Here is a 25,336-nt window from a genome sequence, read left to right as displayed (position 1 = left end):
AAACTTTGTAGCTTCAGTCAGCCACACTGACAGTACTGTCCATTTCCCCCCACCTACAAGTCTCTGGGGGCCACCCTCCCATCCCCCTCTAGTGCAGGGACTCCCAGTCTCCTGCCTGCCAAGGCTTTGGTTTGCTCCACGTTTTCCCACCATGCCAGCAGCTTCTAGTCAATTACTTGGCCGTATAATAGCTGCACACGCGACCATATACAATTAATATTGCTTGTAGAACAGGTCACCTTAAAGGTGACCTCTGTTCCCATATTTGCAGTAAGTCCAGTGCACTCTTGGGTATCTGGGGGACATTGATTTTTATCTGGATATTCAAGAGGGCAAGAGTTGGGTGCCTTCCCCACAGCTGGGGGCTCGTAGTCGTCCTCTTTGCAGTCCTGGCTGGGGTCGGGGGGAGTGTCTCTGCCCTGCCCTGCTTACTCCTGGGACAGCGGAACTGCAGAGGGCTGCCTGGCTGCTGCAGGGCCAGTGACACCCAAGGGCTGCAGGCCCAGCAGGGCAGAGAGCCCTGGCCAGAACTGTGCTTTGCCCTGTCAGGACTGCAGCCTTCCCTGTGCCTTGCACCTTCAAGGGCTGCGTGTCCCTTGCCCTGATGCAGCACAGGGAGGCTCTGCTGTCACAGCCCTGCTCCCTCAGTCCCATGACAGCGGGGCAGCAGAGGGCTCCCTGCACTGCCACAGGAATCACTCAGCAGCAGGGTGGCCTCTCCCACAGCCAGGGGCTTCTCCTCCTCACAGCTCTGGCCAGGGGTCTCTGGTTTAGTATCTGACCCTCTACGTTAGCCAAATCCCTTCCTTCCCCCCCAGCATGAGATACGTGCTCTCTGCAGCACACATCTCCTGCTGAGCTAATGGCCAAGGCAGGGATTCGGATAATGCAGCGGGTTGGATAATAAGGTTTTGGATAAATGGGAGTATACTGTATTTCCAAGTTATCTTCATGTATTAAAGCTTTGGATGAGTTCTGCTTTATGCACATCATTGCTAATTTGAAGATGTCTTTTCAATCTAATAATTTTTAAATTCAGTGGTAGGGGATCAATATGTAGGTTTAAAAACTGACATTTTTTTTTCAATTTCATCCTGGTGATGGGGCTCACTTTGGGTAATGGATTCATTCTGGAAAAAGTGGACCAGGCATAATTATAGTTTGACCCACAATACGATGTACGTGAGGAATAAAACACAAATCTGAAGTAGTGGCGTTACTAGTGAGGTTGCCATGCATTATTATTATTATTATTTTTTGGTAAATAGTTACTACCCAATACTGCAAAAAGAAAATCATAGAATATCAGGGTTGGAAGGGACCTCAGGAGGTCATCTAGTCCAACCCCCTGCTCGAAGCAGGACCAATCCCCAACTAAAGCATCCCAGCCAGGGCTTTGTCAAGCCTGACCTTAAAAACTTCTAAGGAAGGAGATTCCACCACCTCCCTAGGTAACGCATTCCAGTGCTTCACCACCCACCTAGTGAAAAAGTTTTTCCTAATATCCAACCTAAATCTCCCCCACTGCAACTTGAGACCATTACACCTTGTTCTGTCATCTGCCACCACTGAGAACAGTCTAGAGCCATCCTCTTTGGAACCCCCTTTCAGGTAGTTGAAAGCAGCTATCAAATCCCCCCTCATTCTTCTCTTCTGTAGACTAAACATCCCCAGTTCCCTCAGCCTCTCCTCATAAGTCATGTGTTCCAGTCCCCTAATCATTTTTGTTGCCCTCCGCTGGACTCTCTCCAATTTTTCCACATCCTTCTTGTAGTGTGGGGCCCAAAACTAGACACAGTATTCCAGATGAGGCCTCATCAGTGTGGAATAGAGGGGAACGATCACGTCCCTCGATCTGCTGGCAATGCCCCTACTTATACATCTCAAAATGCCATTGGCATTCTTGGCAACAAGGGCACACTGTTGACTCATATCCAGCTTCTCGTCCACTGTAACCCCTAGGTCCTTTTCTGCAGAACTGCTGCCGAGCCATTCGGTCCCTAGTCTGTAGCGGTGCATGGGATTCTTCCGTCCTAAGTGCAGGACTCTGCACTTGTCCTTGTTGAACCTCATCAGATTTCTTTTGGCCCAATCCTCTAATTTCTCTAGGGCCCTCTGTATCCTATCCCTACCTTTCAGCATATCTACCTCTCCTCCCAGTTTAGTGTCATCTGCAAACTTGCTGAGGGTGCAATCCACACCATCCTCCAGATCATTTATGAAGATATTGAACAAAACCGGCCCCAGAAAAGAACCCTTGGGGCACTCCACTTGACACCGGCTGCCAACTAGACATGGAACCATTGATCACTACCCATTGAGCCCGACAATCTAGCCAGCTTTCTATCCACCTTATAGTCCATTCATCCAGCCCATACTTCTTTAACTTGCTGACAAGAATACTGTGGGAGACCGTGTCAAAAGCTTTGCTAAAGTCAAGGTACAACACGTCCATTGCTTTCCCTTCATCCACAGAACCAGTTATCTCGTCATAGAAGGCAATTAGATTAGTCAGGCATGACTTGCCCTTGGTGAATCCATGCTGACTGTTCCTGATCACTTTCCTCTCCTCTAAGTGCTTCAGAATTGATTCCTTGAGGACTTGCTCCATGATTTTTCCAGGGACTAAGGTGAGGCTGACTGGCCTGTAGTTCCCAGGATCCTCCTTCTTCCCTTTTTAAAAGATGGGCACTACATTAGCCTTTTTCCAGTTGTCCGGGACTTCCCCCGATTGCCATGAGTTTTCAAAGATAATGGCCAATGGCTCTGCAATCACAGCCGCCAGCTCCTTTAGCACTCTCGGATGCAGCGCATCCGGCCCCACGGACTTGTGCTCGTCCAGCTTTTCTAAATAGTCCCGAACCACTTCTTTCTCCACAGAGGGCTGGTCACCTCCTCCCCATGCTGTGCTGCCCAGTGCAGTAGTCTGGGAGCTGACCTTGTTAATGAAGACAGAGGCAAAAAAAGCTTTGAGTACATTAGCTTTTTCCACATCCTCTGTCGCTAGCTTGCCTCCCCCATTCAGTAAGGGGCCCACACTTTCCTTGACTTTCTTCTTGTTGCTAACATACCTGAAGAAACCCTTCTTGTTACTCTTAACATCTCTTGCTAGCTGCAACTCCAGGTGTGATTTGGCCTTCCTGATTTCACTCCTGCATGCCCGAGCAATATTTTTTTACTCATCCCTGGTCATTTGTCCAATCTTCCACTTCTTGTAAGCTTCTTTTTTGTGTTTAAGATCAGCAAGGATTTCACTGTTAAGCCAAGCTGGTCGCCTGCCATATTTACTATTCTTTCTACACATCAGGATGGTTTGTTCCTGCAACCTCAATAAGGATTCTTTAAAATACAGCCAGCTCTCCTGGACTCCTTTCCCCCTCAGGTTATTCTCCCAGGGGATCTTGCCCATCAGTTCCCTGAGGGAGTCAGTCTGCTTTTCTGAAGTCCAGGGTCCATATTCTGCTGCTTTCCTTTCTTCCTTGTGTCAGGATCCTGAACTCAACCATCTCATGGTCACTGCCTCCCAGGTTCCCATCCACTTTAGCTTCCCCTACTAATTATTTCCGGTTTGTGAGCAGCAGGTCAAGAAGAGCTCTGCCCCTAGTTGGTTCCTCCAGCACTTGCACCAGGAAACTGTCCCCTACACTTTCCAAAAACTTTCTGGAGGAGGACTTGTGGCACCTTAGTCTAACCAATTTATTAGACCATAAGCTTTTGTGAGCTATAGCTCACTTCATCGGATGCATGCAGTGGATGCATCCGATGAAGTGAGCTGTAGCTCACGAAAGCTTATGGTCTAATAAATTGGTTAGTCTCTAAGGTGCCACAAGCCCTTCTTTTCTTTTTGTGGATACAGACTAACACGGCTGCTACTCTGAAACCTACACAATATCGTTCATCCATATTATAGGTTACCTTACAGCTGGCCGTTACCATTTGGTACCACATTACAGGTTAGGAGACAGTAGCTGCTAGCTCACTTGTCTTGTTGAGTCATGTCAGCCTGGTATGGCCACGGAGAGGAGTTGTGATATCGAAGACATCCTGCCTGCACACATACCAACACCCTTTCACAGAACCACAGGCTGCAACGTGCTCTCTGGGTTTGTGCTGCTGAGTGAAATAGTAGTGGTAATCAGGTCCTTCTTGTAAATATTGTCTTATAAATGGCTGCTGTCCACTCAGTAGGCAAATCTACTAAATGTTGCAGTGTCAGGAGCCAATATTGGTAAAGATGCTGTAAAGGGGATATATGCCGAGTCTGACCGTGAGCAAGATAGTTTGGAATAGTGCCTTGATCAGAATGTGGCGTCACTGACCCCAAATCACAAATGGTGCTAAAGAGAATCTGTTTACATGAATCATAGAATATCAGGGTTGGAAGGGACCTCAGGAGGTCATCTAGTCCAACCCCCTGCTCAAAGCAGGACCAATCCCCAACTAAATCATCCCAGCCACGGCTTTGTCAAGCCTGACCTTAAAAATATCTAAGGAAGGAGATTCCACCACCTCCCTAGGCAACGCATTCCAGTGTTTCACCACCCTCCTAGTGAAAGTTTTTCCTAATATCCAACCTAAACCTCCCGCACTGCAACTTGAGACCATTACTCCTCGTTCTGTCATCTGCTACCATTGAGAACAGTCTAGAGCCATCCTCTTTGGAACCCCCTTTCAGGTAGTTGAAAGCAGCTATAAAATCCCCCCTCATTCTTCTCTTCCGCAGACTAAACATCCCCAGTTCCCTCAGCCTCTCCTCATAACTCATGTGTTCCAGTCCCCTAATCATTTTTGTTGCCCTTCGCTGGACTCTTTCCAATTTTTCCACATCCTTCTTGTAGTGTGGGGCCCAAAACTGGACACAGTACTCCAGATGAGGCCTCACCAATGTCAAATAGAGGGGAACGATCACATCCCTCGATCTGCTGGCAATGCTCCTACTTATACATCCCAAAATGCCATTGGCCTTCTTGGCAACAAGGGCACACTGTTGACTCATATCCAGCTTCTCGTCCACTGTAACCCCTAGGTCCTTTTCTGCAGAATACAGACTGGATACATTGCCAGTTTACCAGATTAGTGTGTATCAAAGGCTTTTGTAATTGTTTGTTATTATTAGGCAATTTTCCCTTTTCAACATTTCTTAATGAACTGGTTATGGTAGTTAACAGGCAATTTCTGGAAGCTGTGCAAATAATTTCTTTACCTACTGGTTTCTAAACTGCTTCATATGCCAAGGCTTAAAATAGTCAATGTGATTTTTTTTATATATATATTTTCCTTATCCACCCTGTTCCAAATAGATATCCCTGATCCAGATAGTCCTGAGATGGAACCAACAATTCCTTCTAAATTTTGGAGTCGCATAGTTTGAAAAATATGACCGCGGAACTGTCTCTTACCCAGCCACTGGATCTTTGCGCCCACTCCTGCTATGATTAAGTCTATTAATGAAGTATACACCAAGGATCCATTTGCTTTTACACAGTGGCCAAATTCAGCCATATTCCAGTGGGAAAGATTTAAAATAGCAGATGTATGCTTAAATTGTACATTAGGGAGCAAAGTCCCAGGTATGGCTGGAAAAGAGTCCTGTGGAACCTTATAGACAGACGTATTGGAGCATCAGCTTCCGTGAGTGAATACCCACTTCGTCAGTTGCATGTAGTGGAAATTTCCAGAGGCAGGTATAAATATGCAAGCAAGAATCGGGCTAGGGTTAACGAGGTTAGTTCAATCAGGGAGGATGAGGCCCTCTTCTAGCACTTGAGGTGTGAACACCAAGGGTGGAGAAACTGCTCTTGTAGTTGGCTAGCCATTCACAGTCTTTGTTTAATCCCGAGCTGATGGTGTCAAATTTGCAAATGAACTGAAGCTCAGCAGTTTCTCTTTGAAGTCTGGTCCTAAAGGTTTTTGCTGTAGGATGGCTACCTTTACATCTGCTATTGTGTATCCAGGGAGATTGAAGTGTTCTCCTACAGGTTTTTGTGTTTTGCCATTCCTAATATCTGATTTGTGTCCATTTATCCTTTTACGTAGGGACTGTCCAGTTTGGCCGATGTACATAGCAGAGGGTCATTGCTGGCACATGATGGCGTATATTACTTTGGTGGACGTGCAGGTGAATGAACCGGTGATGGTGTGGCTGATTTGGTTAGGTCCTGTGATGGTGTCGCTGGTATAGATATGTGGGCAGAGTTGGCATCGACGTTTGTTGCATGGATTGGTTCCTGTGTTAGAGTTACTATGGTGCGGTGTGTCGTTGCTGGTGAGAACTGCTGGTGAGAAACTGAGGAACCACCTAATCAGCATCCTATACAGCAAACAGGAAAACATCAAAAAAAAGCTCTCCAACCTGAAGACTCTCATAAATAACCAACCTTCCATACAAACGGACTTTACTAAAATATGACAGGAGATCTACATTACACACTTCACCTCTCTACGAAGGAAAAAGGTCTGTAAGCTGTCTAAAATCCTACCTGCCACATGGGGCCACAACAGTGGTACCCCTAACTCACCCAGCAATATCGTCCATCTATCCAGCTACACATTCAGCCTGGCAGAAGGGTCTGTCCTATCTCAAAAAGAAAAGGAGTACTTGTGGCACCTTAGAGACTAACCAATTTATTTGAGCATGAGCTTTCGTGAGCTACAGCTCACTTCATCGGATGCATACTGTGGAAACTGCAGAAGACATTATATACACAGAGACCATGAAACATACCTCCTCCCACCCCACTCTCCTGCTGGTAATAGCTTATCTAAAGTGATCATCAAGTTGGGCCATTTCCAGCACAAATCCAGGTTTTCTCACCCTCCGCCCCCCCCCCCACACACAAACTCACTCTCCTGCTGGTATTGTGTGTGGGGGGGGGGCAGAGGTTTTCAAAGCTTCTCTGATGCACACCGCACCCTCCTGTACTCTTCTAACTGCCCTGGTGTCTGGCCGCGCGTAATCAGCAGCCAGGCGATTTGCCTCAACCTCCCACCCCGCCATAAACATCTCCCCCTTACTCTCACAGATATTGTGGAGTGTACAGCAAGCAGTAATAACAGTGGGAATATTGGTTTCGCTGAGGTCTAACCGATTCAGTAAACTGCGCCAGCGCGCTTTTAAAGTCCAAATGCACATTCTACCACCATTCTGCACTTGCTCAGCCTATAGTAGAACAGCTCCTGACTACTGTATGTAAGGGAGCAGTATGACTGCTCAGAGTTCACGTATGAAACTGCAGAAAAACCTGAGTGTCTCTGGATTAAGTTTAGAAGCCTGAGCAACAAGGGTGATGTCGTGGTGGGAGTCTGCTATAGACCACCGGACCAGGGGGATGAGGTGGATGAGGCTTTCTTCCAGCAACTCGCAGAAGCTACTAGATCGCACGCCCTGGTTCTCATGGGCGACTTCAATCACCCTGATATCTGCTGGGAGAGCAATACAGCGGTGCACAGACAATCCAGGAAGTTTTTGGAAAGTGTAGGGGACAATTTCCTGGTGCAAGTGCTGGAGGAACCAACTAGGGGCAGAGCTCTTCTTGACCTGCTGCTCACAAACCGGGAAGAATTAGTAGGGGAAGCTAAAGTGGATGGGAACCTGGGAGGCAGTGACCATGAGATGGTTGAGTTCAGGATCCTGACACAGGGAAGAAAGGAGAGCAGCAGAATACGGACCCTGAACTTCAGGAAAGCAGACTTCGACTCCCTCAGGGAACTGATGGGTAGGATCCCCTGGGGGAATAACATGAGGGGGAAAGGAGTCCAAGAGAGCTCCATATTGAGGTTACAGGGACAAACCATCCTGATGTGTAGACAGAATAGTAAATATGGCAGGCGACCAGCTTGGCTTAACAGTGAAATCCTTGCTGATCTTAAACATAAAAAAGAAGCTTACAAGATGTGGAAGATTGGACAAATGACCAGGGAAGAGTATAAAAATGTTGCTCGGGCATGTAGGAATGAAATCAGGAGGGCCAAATCACACCTGGAGCTGCAGCTAGCAAGAGATGTTAAGAGTAACAAGAAGGGTTTCTTCAGGTATGTTGGCAACAAGAAGAAAGCCAAGGAAAGTGTGGGCCCCTTACTGAATGAGGGAGGCAACCTAGTGACAGAGGATGTGGAAAAAGCAAATGTACTCAATGCTTTTTTTTGCCTCTGTCTTCACGAACAAGGTCAGCTCCCAGACTGCTGCACTGGGCAACACAGCATGGGGAGTAGGTGGTCAGCCCTCTGTGGAGAAAGAAGTGGTTAGGGACTATTTAGAAAAGCTGGACGTGCACAAGTCCATGGGGCCGGATGCGTTGCATCCGAGAGTGCTAAAGGAGTTGGCGGCTGTGATTGCAGAGCCATTGGCCATTATCTTTGAAAACTCATGGCGATCAGGGGAAGTGCCGGACGACTGGAAAAAGGCTAATGTAGTGCCCATCTTTAAAAAAGGGAAGAAGGAGGATCCTGGGAACTACAGGCCAGTCAGCCTCACCTCAGTCCCTGGAAAAATTATGGAGCAGGTCCTCAAGGAATCAATCCTGAAGCACTTACACGAGAGGAAAGTGATCAGGAACAGTCAGCATGGATTCACCAAGGGAAGGTCATGCCTGACTAATCTAATTGCCTTCTATGATGAGATTACTGGTTCTGTGGATGAAGGGAAAGCAGTGGATGTATTGTTTCTTGACTTTAGCAAAGCTTTTGACACGGTCTCCCACAGTATTCTTGTCAGCAAGTTAAAGAAGTATGGGCTGGATGATTGCACTATAAGGTGGGTAGAATGTTGGCTAGATTGTCGGTCTCAACGGGTAGTGATCAATGGCTCCATGTCTGGATGGCAGCCGGTATAAAGTGGAGTGCCCCAAGGGTCGGTCCTGGGGCTGGTTTTGTTCAATATCTTTATAAATGATCTGGAGGATGGTGTGGATTGCACTCTCAGCAAATTTTCGGATGATACTAAACTAGGAGGAGTGGTAGATACGGTGGCAGGTAGGGATAGGATACAGAGGGACCTAGACAAATTGGAGGATTGGGCCAAAAGAAATCTGATGAGGTTCAACAAGGATAAGTGCAGAGTCCTGCACTTAGGATGGAAGAATCCAATGCACGGCTACAGACTAGGGACCGAATGGCTAGGCAGCAGTTCTGCGGAAAAGGACCTAGGGGTGACAGTGGACGAGAAGCTGGATATGAGTCAACAGTGTGCCCTTGTTGCCAAGAAAGCCAATGGCATTTTGGGATGTATGAGTAGGGGCATAGCCAGCAGATCGAGGGACGTGATCGTTTCCCTCTATTCGACATTGGTGAGGCCTCATTTGGAGTACTGTGTCCAGTTTTGGGCCCAACACTACAAGAAGGATGTGGATAAATTGGAGAGAGTCCAGCGAAGGGCAACAAAAATGATTAGGGGTCTAGAGCACATGACTTATGAGGAGAGGCTGAGGGAACTGGGATTGTTTAGTCTGCAGAAGAGAAGAATGAGGAGGGATTTGATAGCTGCTTTCAACTACCTGAGAGGTGGTTCCAGAGAGGATGGTTCTAGACTATTCTCAGTGGTAGCAGATGACAGAACAAGGAGTAATGGTCTCAAGTTGCAGTGGGGGAGGTTTAGGTTGGATATTAGGAAAAACTTTTTACTAGGAGGGTGGTGAAACACTGGAATGGGTTCCCTAGCGGTGTGGTAGAATCTCCTTCCTTAGAAGTTTTTAAGGTCAGGCTTGACAAAGCCCTGGCTGGGGTGATTTAATTGGGGATTGGTCCTGCTTTGAGCAGGGGGTTGGACTAGATGACCTCCTGAGGTCCCTTCCAACCCTGATATTCTATGATTCTTTCCCTGAGTTTGTCTAAATCACTTGGTGGTTGCAGTGTTCTGTAATCCAAGGTACAAGGGAGAATTTGTGCCTTGGGGAGTTTTTAACCTAAGTGGATAGAAATAAGCTTAGGGGGTCTTTCATTCAGGTCCCCACATCTGTACCCTAGAGTTCAGAGTGGGGAAGGAACCCTAACAGTTGCTAACCATTTTGGAGTGGGAAAGTTGACCATTGGACTTGTGTTTACGGAAGTGTGCAGGGCCATTAATCGCATCCTGCTCTGAAAGACCGTGACTCTGGGCAATGTGCATCACATTGTGGATGGCTTTGCACAAATGGGATTCCCTAACTGCAGAGAGGAGATAGATGGCACGCATGTTCCAATTCTGGCACCAGACCACCTAGCCACCGAGTACATTAATCAGAAGGGGTATTTCTTCTCCAGGCACTTGTGGATCACTGTGGGCATTTCACGTACATTAACGCAGGAAAGATGCATGACATATGCATCTTTCAGAACACTGGCCTGTTCAGGAAGCTGCAAGCAGGGACTTTCTTCCCAGAGCAGAAGATCACTGAAGAGGAAGTCGAAATGCCCATTGTGATTCTGGGAGACCCTTCCTACCCCTTAATGCCATGGCTTATGAAGCCATTCACGGGGCACCTTGACAGAAGCAAGGAGTGGGTCAACAACAGGCTGAGCAAATGCAGAATGACTGTTGAGTGTGGTTTTGGCCATTTAAAGGCCCGCTGGCACTGCCTATATGGGAGGCTGGACCTGGCCAATGACAATATTCCTATACTTATAGCCGCGTGCTCCATAATATTTGTGAAGGGAAAGTTGAAAGCTTCGCTCAGGGCTGGACCACTGAGGCTCTGAGCCTGGAGGCTGAATTTGAACAGCCAGAGACCAGGGCTATTAGAGGGGCACAGCACGGGGCCATAAGGATCAGGGATGCCTTGAGGCAGCAATTTGAAGCTGAAAGCCACTAATATTTGTTGCTATGCTCAGGAGTGCAGTGCTTGTAATGCGAGGAGGTGATTGTGATTGGTGAAGACAATGCACTATGAAGGTGTAAGAAAATTGCCTGGTGCTTTGCAGGGCTCTGTTTGCTTTCAATTACTGGAATAAAGATTGCTTTCAAACCAAAACAATTCTTTTCTTAAAAAACAACTGGAGGAGAGAGACAAACAAAAAAAACCACATCAGCACTGAGGGGGATGGGGAAAAGGAGGCCCAGGAGGAGGTGGGGTCCCGGGACAGTTAAAGATTTGTGTATGTCCAGGTATCGGATCCAGCCTTCTCCTGTGGAGTACAGCGCAGTGGGAACTGTATTTCAGCAGGGCTAAACTGCAGAGGGACAGGTGTTGAGTGCAGTGGGTACTGGGAGTCCGCAGGGCTGGACTATGACGGGGCAGGAGTGGAATGCCCCGGGCATAGACTGGAGTCCGGAGGGTTGACAAGAGTGTTGGCGGCGTCTGCAGGGTGCGTGGGACAGAGCTTTATGACGGCAGCTGCAGGGGAGGGCGGACACGGAGCTGCTCGGTTTGAGTGCTAGTAGCACCTGGAGCGTTTCCACTTGGCGGTCCATAATGTTGAAGGGCCGCTCCGTGGCTTCATTCTGGCATGCCAGATTTTCCTTTAAGTCCCTCCTCTTGATGTCCTGCCATTCCTTCAATTCTTGTTTTTCAGCCGTGGAGTGCATCATGACATCACACAGAAAGTCTTCTTTAGTTCTTCGTAGTCGTCTTCTAATTCTGTGCAGCTGTTCAGCGGGCGATAACAAAGAGGGGGCTGGGCTCCCAAGGTCATCTCTGTGAAGCCAAAATGCAACATTTCACAGAAGCAGTATTGTTTGCAACACACAGACCGCTGATTTAAAACACAGCCACTATTCACGTACCTGTCACTAACTGGCTGACCCCAGGCAAGCACACGTGAGCCACAAGATCCCCAGAATGGTGAGTAACCACAAGGGCAGGGGAAATCAGTGTTCCAGGACCGTACTATACACTGGGCACATGGCTCCTGGGGAGAGCCAGCACTGTAGGGGGGCCTGATAATCATTACTGTCCCCACATTTTCCACAGGCTATGTTCATTATGGAAGAGATCTCGCTGCTGAGAGTGAGCAGGGAATCAAGGGAGGTCTTCTCCAAAACTGCAGCTTCTGCCCTGGCCCTTATGTGGCTCTCCTGTGTCCAGCAATGGTCGTCCCTCCTGCAGTGATGGCAGAGTGGCGTGGAAAGTTATCCTTAATGGGGCAAGAAACAAAGAGGCTCTGCCAAAGAACCTGCAGCAGTGGATTGCCCAGTATCTCCATAAGAGTTTCCGGAGATCTGAGGCAGATTTCCGTGAAGTGAGGGAGTCAATCAACACCCTGTTCTGCCACTCAGACTAGGCATGTGGAAGTATGCACATCATACAGACACAAGCCTGCTTTCTGCAACCCTCCTGTCCCCAACAACTCGCTTCAGCGATTCGCAAAATCAAAGCCACTTACCAGGGGCCTCCTTTCCTGTTTGCGCTTCACCAAGAGCCGACAGCTTTGACTAGCTAGCCTCCTCTGGGGTAGAGAAGAGCTCCTGGCTGCATGCATCTCTGACCTCCAAGTTGTTCTTGGCCTCTGGATCCACCTCCACATCCTCATCCAAGATTTCCTCCTCCTGGCTTGGTCCACTCTCGACTGGCATGTGAGCCACCGAAGTATCCACAGGCGCCTTTGCAATGGAGGTGGGGTAGCAACCAAGTATCGCGTCCAGCTCTTTGTAGCACTGGCAGCTCGTGGTGCAGCACTGGAGCGGCGGTTTGCCTCCCATGCCTTGTGGTAGGCTTTCTGCAGCTCCTTCACTTTGACCCTGCACTGCAGTGTGTCCTGGTCATGGCCCCTTTCTGTCATGCATTGTGAAATCTGTCCGTAGGTATCAATTCTTATGGCTGGAGTACAGCTGGGACTGGACAGACTCCTCTCCCCAAATGCTGACAAGGTCCAGCAGCTCGGCATTGCTCCAAGTGGGGGATCGCCTGGTGCGTGGAGCAGGCCTGGCCACCTGGAAAGATGCGCTGAGCCCACTGCATGCGTCAACGAGCAAACAGGAAGGGGACTTTCAAAATTCCCAAGGAATTTAAGGGGTGGGGATGACGGTTGGTCACCTGTGGGCAGGGCAGTAGAGTTCAAACCGATGTTAAGGAAAAGTTAGCACATGTGACTCCATTTTGGTTTGGGGCCCACCATTGTTTAAATGCCAGCACATCATACACCAGGAGGAGTAATCCTTAGATACTGAATCCCTGTGAAAATCCTCCTCCTTGTCTCCAGCCTGCCTTGATTCCCAGTATCTGGTTTTTGTCAGTCTTTAACTCCCTGTCTCTTGGCCTTGATGTGAGGCCTCCCATCCTGATAATAAAGGTTACTGATGCATGGCTTTAGGACCATGCTGTGTAATTAACATACTGGTATAGCATGAGGAATGCACCAAGCAGGGATAGGTGGTAGATAAGAAAAGGGTTTGTTTATTGGCTAAGGTTTCCGATGCACGAGGGCAACATGCTTTGCTAAAAGGTATATAACCTTTGTATAATCTGCATTCAGGGTCCCCTCCTGGCTAGCAGGGGGGCACCACGCTCGAGCGTAATAAACTTAGTGTCTTTTGGGAACTCTGCAGTTGTGGACTTTATTTCTGTGCCTCAGCCTAGATTCGAACTGTGCGTGTCCTACCAGGTGTAATTCGTAGCACTTGCGTGTGTGTCCTACCAGGTGTAATTCGCAGCAGTTGTGTGCGTGTCCTACCAGGTGTAATTCGTAACACCGATGACCAGAGAAGCGAGAACAGGCATTGTGGGGCACCTCCTGGAGGCCCATCACAGGGCTGTCAACTAGGAAGTCTACACTGGCACCGCGGTGCTGTAGCCCCGGTGCAGAAAGCTGTACGCCTCTCGTCGGGCTGGTTTTTACCGCGCTGTAACTGCGCGGTTTCTGTGCACTAAGTGGCTTGGCCGTGTGTGCACCTCGGGAGTTACAATGCAGAAAGCTGCTTCACTGCACAGAAACTTGCCAGTGTAGACAAGGCCTTAGTTAGGGCTTGTCTACACTGGCACTCTACAGCTCTGCAACTTTCTCACTCAGGGGGGAGAGAAACCCGCCCCCTGAGCACAGCAAGTTTCAGCGCTGTAGAGCGCCAGTGTAGACAGTGCCCCACGGCTACGCCTCTCGTGGAGGTGGGTTTTTTTTAGAGCGCTCGGAGAGCGCTCTCCCTCTGCTCTAACGCAGCCACACAAGCCATGTTGAAGTGCTGCCGTGGCAGCCATTTAACACTGTCAGTGTAGACTAGCTGTTAGTTTTAGGCAAAGACAAGTTGGACACCAGGAAAAAGATGCGTATCACCCTTTCTGGGAAGAAGTCTCACTGTGTTCACCTTACATAAAGGGTCTGCTTCCAAAATATTGATATCTTTATAAATGTATACTAGACCTGTAAGTATACTTTATTTCTAATAGACCTGTTTAAAAGCAAGTAAGGTCACCCAAGACTCAACCCATTAGTTTATATTCATTCCTTATTTTGTTTTTCTGTACCTTCCTTATCTTTGTTTTGGATACCATATTCCAGGTGTCAATGAGCCATGGAAGCCCCTCTTAACTATACTAGGACATACTATTCTTATCTTGTTTCCGACAGGTTTTGTATCCTGTGCCAAGGACAGAGAGATGCTGTGAAAAGTGTCACGGGCTACACCTTCGTGTGAATGAACAGCATTCTGGGAAAAGCGTATTCCTTGTTATACAACTTGGCATAACTACCCAATATTCATCTAGATATAAAATGTACAATGTTAATGTTATGCTTGTAATGCCCATTAGTGTGGTGTGCTATATACCTCACCGGTATAGATTGACTGACATGTGGGTGCCCCCCTTTGCTGGCACTCTGTGTGCTCCTCATTCTGCCCTAACCACATACTATATTTCCCCAATTTCCACCCCCACCAGGGGTTCTGTGTGCCCCATTCCTCCTCTTCCTCCCCCCGACCCCTGCCATGGCAGGGACTGTGTACGTGACCCCATTTCCACCCCCTACCCCTCCACCTACCATTATTTTTCTGTCTGGGAGTTAAGTCATTGAGGGTGTCAATACATTAAGCTCTGTTGAGAGGATAGGCAGAGATGAGATAGACAGACATATTTTTGATATGCGTGTCATTAATGAGTTCCAGCAACCTGTTTGATCTATAGACAATTTCAGAAGTGCTTGGAGACATGGGTGTGCTAAAAAGCTGGCAGGGGATTCAAGTTCCCCCATTTTCCCCTTTCAGTTTTCCAATTTTCCCACAAATCAATAGGGTTCTTTCCATTGATGCCTAGCGTATTTCCTGAAATTTTTGGATTGATTGGATGCAGCATTCAAAAGCTATTATGTTATAGACAGATAGAAATGTCATTGAGTGTAAGGCCTTCACAAGCTCAGTCAATCATAGAATGTCAGGGTTGGAAGGGACCTCAGGAGGTCATCTAGTCCAACCCCCTGCTCAAAGCAGGACCAATCCCCAACTAAATCATCCCAGCCAGGGCTTTATCAAGCCTGACCTTAAAAACCTCTAAGGAAGGAGATTCCATCACCTCCCTAGGTAATGCATTCCAGTGCTTCACCACCCTCCTAGTGAAAAAGCTTTTCCTAATATCCAACCTAAATCCCCCACTGCAACTTGAGACCATTACTCCTTGTCCTGTCATCTTCTACCACTGAGAACAGTCTAGATCCATCCTTTTGGAACCCCCTTTCAGGTAGTTGAAAGCAGCTATAAAATCTCCCCCTCATTCTTCTCTTCTGCAGACTAAACAATCCCAGTTCCCTCAGCCTCTCCTCATAAGTCATGTGTTCCAGTCCCCTAATCATTTTTGTTTCCCTCCGCTGGACTCTTTCCAATTTTTCCACATCCTTCTTGTAGTGTGGGGCCCAAAACTGGACACAGTACTCCAGATGAGGCCTCACCAATGTCGAATAGAGAAGAACGATCATGTCCCTCGATCTGCTGGCAATGCCCCTGTCAAGGTTTCTTCCCTACTCTGAACTCTAGGGCACAGATGTGGGGACCTGCAATAAAGACACCCTAAGCTTATTCTTACCAGCTTAGGTTTAAAAACTTCCCCAAAGTACAAACTTTGCCTTGTCCTTGAACATTATGCTGCCACCACCAAGCGATTTAAACAAAGAACAGGGAAGGAGACCACTTGGAGATGTCTTCCCCCCAAGCCCTACACCCCCTTTCCTGGGGAAGGCTTGATAATAATATCCTCACCAATTGGTACAGGTGAACGCAGACCCAAACCCTTGGATCTTAAGAACAATGAAAAATCAATCAGGTTCTTATAAGAATAATTTTATTTAAAGAAAAGGTAAAAGAATCACCTCTGTAAAATCAGGATGGTAAATACTTTACAGGGTAATGAGATTCAAAACATAGAGAATCCCTCTAGGCAAAACCTTAAGTTACAAAAAGACACAAAAACAGGAATACACAGCAAATTTTATAAGCCAAAAAACAAAAGGAAATCTAATGCATTTTCTAGCTAGATTACTTACTAACTTTACAGGAGTTGGAAGGCTTCCATTCTTGTTCTGTTCCCGGCAAAGGTATCAAACAGATAGACAGACAAAAGCCTTTTCCCCCCCACCTCCAGATTTGAAAGAATCTTGTCCCCTCACTGGTCATTTTGGGTCAGGTGCCAGCAAGATTACCTTAGCTTCTTAACCCTTTACAGGTGAAAGGATTTGGCCTCTGGCCAGGATGGATTTTATAGCACTGTATACAGAAAGGTCGTTACCCTTCCCGTTATATTTATGACAGCCCCTACTTATACAGCCCAAAATGCTGTTAGCCTTCTTGGCAACAAGGGCACACTGTTGACTCATATCCAGCTTCTCGTCCACTGTAACCCCTAGGTCCTTTTCTGCAGAACTGCTGCCAAGCCATTCGGTCCCTAGTCTGTAGCAGTGCATTGGATTCTTCCATCCTAAGTGCAGGACTCTGCACTTGTCCTTGTTGAACCTCATCAGATTTCTTTTGGCCCAGTCCTCTAATTTGTCTAGGGCCCTCTGTATCCTATCCCTACCCTCCAGCGTATCTACCTCTCCTCCCAGTTTAGTGTCGTCTGCAAATTTGCTGAAGGTGCAATCCACACCATCCTCCAGATCATTTATGAAGATATTGAACAAAACCGGCCCGAGGACCGACCCTTGGGGCACTCCACTTGATACCGGCTGCCATCCAGACATGGAGCCATTGATCACTACCCGTTGAGCCCGACAATCTAGCCAGCTTTCTATCCACCTTATCGTCCATTCATCCAGCCCATACTTCTTTAACTTGCTGGCAAGAATACTGTAGGAGACAGTGTCAAAAGCTTTGCTAAAGTCAAGGAACAACACGTCCACTGCTTTCTCCTCATCCACAGAGCCAGTTATCTCATCATAGAAGGCAATTAGATTAGTCAGGCATGACTTGTCCTTGGTGAATCCATGCTGACTGTTCCTGATCACTTTCCTCTCCTCTAAGTGCTTCAGAATTGATTCCTTGAGGACCTGCTCCATGATTTTTCCAGGGACTGAGGTGAGGCTGACTTGCCTGGAGTTCCCCGGATCCTCCTCCTTCCCTTTTTTAAAGATGGGCACTACATTAGCCTTTTTCCAGTCGTCCAGGAATTCCCCCGATTGCCATGAGTTTTCAAAGGTAATGGCCAATGGCTCTGCAATCACAGCCGCCAACTCCTTTAGCACTCTCGGATGCAGCGCATCCGGCCCCATGGACTTGTGCTCGTCCAGCTTTTCTAAATAGTCTCAAACCACTTCTTTTTCCACAGAGGGCTGACCATCTACTCCCCATGTTGCGATGCCCAGCGCAGCAGTCTGGGAGCTGACCTTGTTCGTGAAGACAGAGGCAAAAAAAGCATTGAGTACATTAGCTTTCTCCACATCCTCTGTCACTAGGTTGCCTCCCTCATTCAGTAAGGGGCCCACACTTTCCTTGACTTTCTTCTTGTTGCTAACATACCTGAAGAAACCCTTCTTGTTACTCTTAACATCTCTTGCTAGCTGCAACTCCAGGTGTGATTTGGCCTTCCTGATTTCATTCCTGCATGCCTGAGCAATATTTTTATACTCCTCCCTCGTCATTTGTCCAGTCTTCCTCTTCTTGTAAGCTTCTTTTTTGTGTTTAAGATCAGCAAGGATTTCACTGTTAAGCCAAGCTGGTCGCCTGCCATATTTACTATTCTTTCTACACATCAGGATGGTTTGTCCCTGTAACCTCAATAAGGATTCTTTAAAATACAGCCAGCTCTCCTGGACTCATTTCCCCCTCATGTTATTCTCCCAGTGGATCCTGCCCGTCAGTTCCCTGAGGGAGTCAAAGTCTGCTTTTCTGAAGTCCAGGGTCGGTATTCTGCTGCTCTCCTTTCTTCCTTGTGTCAGGATCCTGGACTCTACCATCTCATGGTCACTGCCTCCCAGGTTCCCCTCCACTTTTGCTTCCCCTACTAATTCTTCCCGGTTTGTGAGCAACAGGTCTGCCCCTACGTGGTTCCTCCAGCACTTGCACCAGGAAATTGTCCCCTACACTTTCCAAAACTTCTTGGATTGTCTGTGCACCGCTGTATTGCTCTCCCAGCAGATATCAGGATGATTGAAGTCTCCCATAAGAACCAGGGTCTGCGATCTAGTATCTTCCGTTAGTTGCCGGAAGAAAGCCTCGTCCACCTCCTCCCCCTGGTCTGGTGGTCTATAGCAGACTCCCACCACGGCATCACCCTTGTTGCTCACGCTTCTAAACTTAATCCAGAGACACTCAGGTTTTTCTGCAGTTTCATACCGGAGTTCTGAGCAGTCATACTGCTCCCTTACATACAGTGCAACTCCCCCACCTTTTCTGCCCTGCCTGTCCTTCCTGAACAGTTTATACCCATCCATGACAGTACTCCAGTCATGTGAGTTATCCCACCAAGTCTCTGTTATTCCAATCACATCATAATTCCTTGACTGTGCCAGGACTTCCAGTTCTCCCTGCTTGTTTCCCAGGTTTCTTGCATTTGTGTATAGGTACTTAAGATAACACACTGATCATACCGCTTTCTCAGTGTGAGACAGGAGTCCTCCCCTTTTGCACTCTCCTGCTCATGCTTCCTCCCGGTATCCCACGTCCCCACTTACCTCAGGGCTTTGGTCTCCTTCCCCCGGTGAACCTAGTTTAAAGCCCTCCTCACTAGGTTAGCCAGCCTGCTGGCAAAGATGCTCTTCCCTCTCTTCGTAAGATGGAGCCCGTCTCTGCCCAGCACTCCTCCTTCATGGAACACCATCCCATGGTCAAAGAATCCAAAGCCTTCTCTCCGACACCACCTGCGTAGCCATTCGTTGACTTCCACGATTCGACGGTCCCTACCCAGGCCTTTTCCTTCCACGGGGAGGATGGACGAGAACACCACTTGCGCCTCCAACTCCTTTATCCTTTAATCCTCCTTTAATCGCTGGTTTTTCTCAAGGAATAGTACCTCTGTATATCTGGTGTAGTGAGGAGTTGCTTTGAGTGGAGGCACCAAGAAAAAAGAACGTAGGACCCAAATGAGGTGAGGAGAGAGAAGCAACTCCAAATACTGGTGATACTAATCATCTGGGAGAGAAGGAAGGAGATTTAAGCCACACCTCAGGGAGGGGCTATTTAGGCAAAACCTCAACACAGATTCTACTCCTGCTGCATCTTGCAGTGATGTTATCAGGCTTGATTGTCATGGAAACTAACATGGGGAGAGAAATTCTGGTGTATGTATCTTATTAGAATCATCCATGTTAGGAAGAAAATGCACTGCTAGACCACATATATTAGCAGGAGTGTTGTAAGCAAGAAAGGAGAAGTAATTATTCCGCTCTACTCAGTTCTGATCAAGCCTCAGCTGGAGTATTGTGTCTAGCTCTGGGCACCACATTTCAGGAAAGATGTGGGCAAACTGGAGAAAGTCCAGAGGAGAGCAACAAAAATGTTTAAAGGTCTATAAATGTGACCTACAATGAAAGATTTAAAAAATTGGGTTTGTTTAGTCTGGAGAAGAGAAGACTGAGGGGGGACATAAATCTTCAAGTACATAAAAGGCTGTTATAAAGAGGAGGGTGATAAATTGTTCTCCTTAATCACTGAGGACAGCACAAGAAGTAATGGGCTTACATTGTGGCAAAGAAGATTTAGATTAAACATTGGGAAAAACTTCCTAACTGTCAGGGTAGCTAAGCACTGGAGCAAATTACCTAGGGAGGTTGTGGAATCTCCATCACTGGCAGTTTCTAAGAACAGGTTAGACAAAATACCTGGCAGGGATGGTCTATAATACTTACTCCTGCATCAATGCAGGGGACTGGACTAGTCGACCTATTGAGGTCCCTTCCAGTCCTACATTTCTATGATTCTATGTAATTTTGTGCTGCCTGATGGCGTCGCTGAGTGCTGGGGTACACCCAATCTTCTCAGATACTCAGCACCGGGTGTACCTGGAGCTGTCTGTCTAGGTGGTATTCCTTCCATTGCTATAGTATCTGACCGCCTTGCTAAATCCATTAATGTATGCCTCACATGCCCCTGAAAAGTAGGTGAGTATTATCCCTATGTTACTTTTGGAGGACTGAGGCATTGAGAGAGAAAGTGACTTGGCCTAGGCCACATAGTGAGTCAGTGGCAGAGGTGGGAATTGCACTCATGTCGTCTTAGTCTCCAACCAGGGACGTGTACCTGCACCACAAGACCAGCCTGCCTCTTGGGAGGCCTTATAGACTGGAGCACCTGGTGGGTCCTAGTAAGCGCTCGCACACGGGGCTGAAATTAAAAAATCCTTTAGTGGGGCTGGAAGAGAAGCACGGCTGGAATACTTTTAGTCAGTTTCAATCAAGAATGAACACAGCCATTCCTAGCTCAGCCCCTAGGGCAGCCCTGTTGAGGGTCACAGGGCTAACCAGGCTCCTCAGGACACGTGTCTAGAAGTCCCTTCTAGTCTGTAGTCTGCTGGAGACAACTAGGCATTGGCCTGTAGGGCCTACTGGCCAGGGCTCCAACCTCTAGTCTGTCTTGTCAGGGACTCCTCCACTTTCTTTTCCTCTCATCCAGTTGTACATGAGAGTTTGCAGGCTAGGTCAGTGAGACTGGCATAGGACTGGCTCTGGCTTTTAACATGGACACTCTCTGATGCTTTTGTTGTCATTGTATTCTTATCGGTTTCTTTTTATCCAGTTAGTCATTTTATTTAACATGGGGTGAGAGGTGGGATCACAACCAGGCCTTTGCAGTTACTTGGTACTTGGCCAGACTTTCCCCATCCTGGTTCCCAGGATAATGGGTGAGTCCTTCCACTGCACTTTATCTGAACAAATCTTATCCACTCAGAAGAGCGGATCCTGCCCAACCTATCTGGTAAAGGGATGGAGCCCTGGGTTACAGCTCTGGCCATTAGGAAGGGACAGAACTGTTGGTGGGCTCCAATGGTAGGGGGCATGTTTGTTGCTTTATCAGCAGTTAGGAAGTGGGTATTATGAATGTAGGTCAGCTGTGTGAGACCCACACATCTCTGGTGTCTGCTGGGGCCCTGGAGAGCAGCAGGGAGCCTCCAGGAACCGAAGGATCCCAAAGGGAGACAACTTCAGCAAAACTGGTAAATTCTGCCAACGCGGCTGTGCACAGTTCTGCATAGCTCCCACTTCTTGGTTAGAGAGCAGAGTGAAGACTACGCTCAGCTGGTGGAGCTGAATTTCAGTGGAGATTGGATCCGTGGGCTGGTGCTGTGTAATCCACACACCCAGGCCTCGCAGAAAGAAGAGTCAAACAGCAGGGAAGATAATTATTTATTATTGCAGCAGTGTGTATGGGCCCCACCAGGGACTGGGGCCAACTGTGCTAGGCAGATGACGGAGACATAGATCCTGCACCCCCAGACTGCATCATCAAGGCGCAGCTAACTTATTCTAAAGAAAAGAGGTTTTGTTTAACATGAATATAAAATAAAACATTTCCCTTGGAAGTGAGGAGGAGCCATTACAGGCAGAGCAGAGCAGGAGTCACCTCCCAGCTCTCACCTCAGCCGCCTGGGGAAGAATATTCCCTCCTCTGGCTCCCTAGAGCCTTCCTCAGGGCCCCCTTCACTTCCTGGTTGCGGAGGCTGTAGATGAGGGGGTTCAGCATGGGGGTGACGATGCAGTACAGCGTGGAGACCAGGGTGTCCATCCCCATGGAGTAGCCTGCACTGGGGCGATTGTAGTTGAGGTTGGCCATCCCAAAGTATATGGTGACCACGATGAGGTGTGCGGTGCAGGTGGAGAAGGCCTTGCGCCTTCCTGTGTTGGAGCGGATCCTGAGGATGGCTGCCAGGATGTAGAGGTAGGAGATGACGATGAGCAGAAATGGGCTCAGGCCCATGAAGATACTAGCCAGATGGAGTGTGAGCTCATTGACATAGGTGTCACTGCAGGCGATCTTCAGCAAGGGAGGGACATCACAGAAGATGTGGTGAAGCTGGTTGGCGCCACAGAAGGATAAGCTGGAGGCCATGAAGGTGTGTATGGCTGAGTCCAGGAGACCCCAGAGCCAGGACCCCATGGCGAGTGGGAAGCACACCCTCCGGCTCATGATGTCAGTGTAGCGCAGGGGGTTGCAGATGGCTGCGTACCGGTCATAGGCCATGACAGCTAGGAGTGCGCACTCGGCTCCCGCGCATGACATCAGGAAGAACATCTGGGCCATGCACTCGCAGTAGGAGATGGTCTCCTGCTCACGCAGGAAGTTCACCAGGATCTTGGGGACTGTGATTGATGAGAAGCAAATATCCAAGCAGGATAAGTGGCTGAGGAAAAAGTACATGGGGCTGTGAAGATGGGAATCCAGCTGGATGAGGGTGAATATCACGGAATTCTGCACCAGGGTGACGAGGTAGATCGCCAGGAACACCAGGAAGAGGAAGGCCTGGCCATGGGGAAGGCTGGAGAAGCCCAGGAAGATGAACTCTGTCACCTGTGTCTGATTCTCCTGTTTCATGGGGCCAGTAAAGTTTGTCTGTGGGGGAGAGGGACAGGAAGAGAGAAGAGACAGGGAGTGAGAGTCAGGAATTCAGAGCTAAACCACCTCCTTCCAGCAATGAGACTGTGATTTTCACATGCAGAAAAGATGGAAATTTAGAGCTCAAAATGCTACCTGTTGTCCCGTGTGTGTGTGTAAGTCTGACTACAAGAGGTTCACATTGTGAAAGGGATGGCAATTTCTTGCAGTATCCTTGGGAGATCTTACTGTATTAAGTATATGTATCCTTGCAGGCCAGATGTCTGTAACTCCATTAGAGAAGGTGACTGCAGCCCCCCCCCCCCCCCCAGGAACGAAGAACAGTGGGGGCGATTAGGCCAATTCACTCAGGTTGTATCACCTCCTGGAGAGGCTCACATATATTGGTTCAATCTGGATTCTCCAGAGACCAACAAAGAAAGGACTTTTGGATGAATAGTCAGTTAAAACTCAGGCTCAGTACGATCTTCCTGATCAGCAAATGGAGAGGACATTCTGACCAAGGGGGGCCCGAAACCTTTCTGGGATGGGTTGGAAGAATTTTGGCCTACAAAGGCCATGTCACACTCATGGGTGACTTCTGGTAAGCTTATTAGCATGCATATTGGAACTTTTATTGTTTTTGTGTTTTCTCTAATGCTTTCACATTAACAATAAATGTGCTTGCTTAAAAAGGACTGTGTGGTAACTTTTTTTTTATAACTGGGTAATTATACTCTTCATAGTTTTTGGAGAGAAAACAAAATAAATGCTGGCCTACTTAGGTAGACTTGCTGGGGAATTCACAGTACAGACCGGGAACTGTGCAGCCTTGGAAAACCTTGGTCAGGAGAGAGAGAGAATCCTAGAGGATCAGGGTTGGAAGGGACCTCAGGAAGTCATCTAGTCCAACCCCCTGCTCAAAGCAGGACCAACCCCAACTAAATCATCCCAGCCAGGGCTTTGTCAAGCCAAGCCTTCAAAACCTCTAAGGATGGAGATTCTAGCACTGTGGTAGGTAACCCATTCCAGTGCTTCACCACCCTCCTAGTGAAATAGTGTTTCCTAATATCCAACCTAGACCTCCCCCACTGCAACTTGAGACCATTACTCCTTGTTCTGTCATCTGCCACCACTGAGAACAGCCTAGCTCCATCCTCTTTGGAACCCCTCTTCAGATAGTTGAAGGCTGCTATCAAATTGCCCCTCACTCTTCTCTTCTGCAGACTAAATAACCCCAGTTCCCTCATCCTCTCCTCGTAAGTCATGTGCCCCAGCCCCCTTATCATTTTCGTTGCCCTCTACTGGACTCTCTTCAATTTGTCCACATCCTTTCTGTAGTGGGGGGGCCCCAAAACTGGACGCAATACTCCAGCTGTGGCCTCACCAGTGCCGAATAGAAGGGAATAATCACTTCCCTCGATCTGCTGGCAGTGCTTTCACTAATGCAGTCCAATATGCCGTTAGCCTTCTTGGCAACAAGGGCACACTGCTGACTCATATCCAGCTTCTTGCCCACTGTAACCCCCCAGGTCCTTTTCTGCAGAACTGCCTCTTAGCCAGTCAGTCCCCAGCCTGTAGCGGTGCATGAGATTCTTCCTTCCTAAGTGCAGGACTCTGCACTTGTCCTTGTTGAACCTCATCCGATTTCTTTTGGCCCAAACCTCCAATTTGTCTAGGTCACTCTGGACCCTATCCCTACCCTCCAGCATATCTACCTCTCCTCCCAGCTTAGTGTCTTTGCCCAAAGGAGGATACACCTGGGGAGCCAGAAGCGTAAAGGTGTATGCCTTTCTTGACTCTTAAGCTAGGCCTTTCCTGGGGGCCACCCTTGGGAGACAGAGCATCCCCACTCTGGCCCTTGGCAACGGCTGATTTCCTGGTGGCGGGGAGTCCTTATGGGGCAGATCCTTTGTCAGAGAATCATAGAAGTGTAGGACTGGAAGGGACCTACAGTAGGTCACATAATTCAATCCTCTGCACTCATGGCAGGACTACGTAATAACTAGACCATTCCTGACTGGGGTTTGCCTGCGGAGGCTGTGGAATCTCCATCATTGGTGGGGGTTAAGAATAGGTTAAACAATTTTTTCCAGTGCTTTACTACCTTGACAGGAAGTTTTTCAAAATGTCCAACCTAAACCTACCTTGCTGCAGTTTAAGCCCATTGCTTCTTGTCCTGTCCTCCAAGGTTAACGAGAACAATTCTTCTCCCTCCTCCTTGTAACAACCTTTTATGTACTTGAAAACTGTTATCATGTCGCCTCTGTCTTCTCTTCTCCAGACTAAACAAACCCAATTTTTTCAGTCTTCCCTCCTAGCTCATGTTTTCTAGACCTTTAGTAATTTTTCTTGCTCTCCTCTGGACTTTCTCCAATTTGTCCAAATCTTTCCTGAAATGTGGTGCCCAGAACTGGACACAATACTCCAGCTGAGGCTGTATCAGCGCGGAGTAGAGTGGAAGAATCATAGAATCATAGAATATCAGGG

General features: G+C 48.0%; 1 protein-coding gene and 1 long non-coding RNA gene across 2 annotated transcripts in view; both read right to left on the bottom strand.

Annotated features, from left to right (window-relative positions):
- Positions 1 to 19,392, bottom strand: part of LOC141987732 (uncharacterized) — a 36,260-nt gene extending 16,868 nt beyond the window's left edge. Inside the window, exon 1 of the long non-coding RNA XR_012639611.1 lies at positions 18,994 to 19,392. This is a non-coding gene — a long non-coding RNA (uncharacterized LOC141987732). The remainder of the gene's footprint in view (positions 1 to 18,993) is intronic.
- Positions 19,393 to 21,892: 2,500 nt separating this feature from the next.
- LOC141993529 (olfactory receptor 5V1-like) lies at positions 21,893 to 22,846 on the bottom strand. Its single transcript, XM_074963108.1, has one exon. The coding sequence runs from the start codon at positions 22,844 to 22,846 to the stop codon at positions 21,893 to 21,895; it is 954 nt and encodes a 317-aa protein (XP_074819209.1).
- Between the last annotated feature and the right edge of the window lie 2,490 nt (positions 22,847 to 25,336).

Source organism: Natator depressus, chromosome 1 (assembly GCF_965152275.1).
Source record: "Natator depressus isolate rNatDep1 chromosome 1, rNatDep2.hap1, whole genome shotgun sequence".
Lineage (NCBI taxonomy): Eukaryota > Metazoa > Chordata > Testudines > Cheloniidae > Natator > Natator depressus.
Note: the sequence above shows the minus strand (reverse complement) of the source record. Positions and strands in the feature narration are given on the sequence as shown.

Excerpts from the sequence above, each read along its gene's own strand:
- LOC141993529 (XM_074963108.1), bottom strand. The coding sequence starts at position 22,846 with ATGAAACAGGAGAATCAGACACAGGTGACAGAGTTCATCTTCCTGGGC.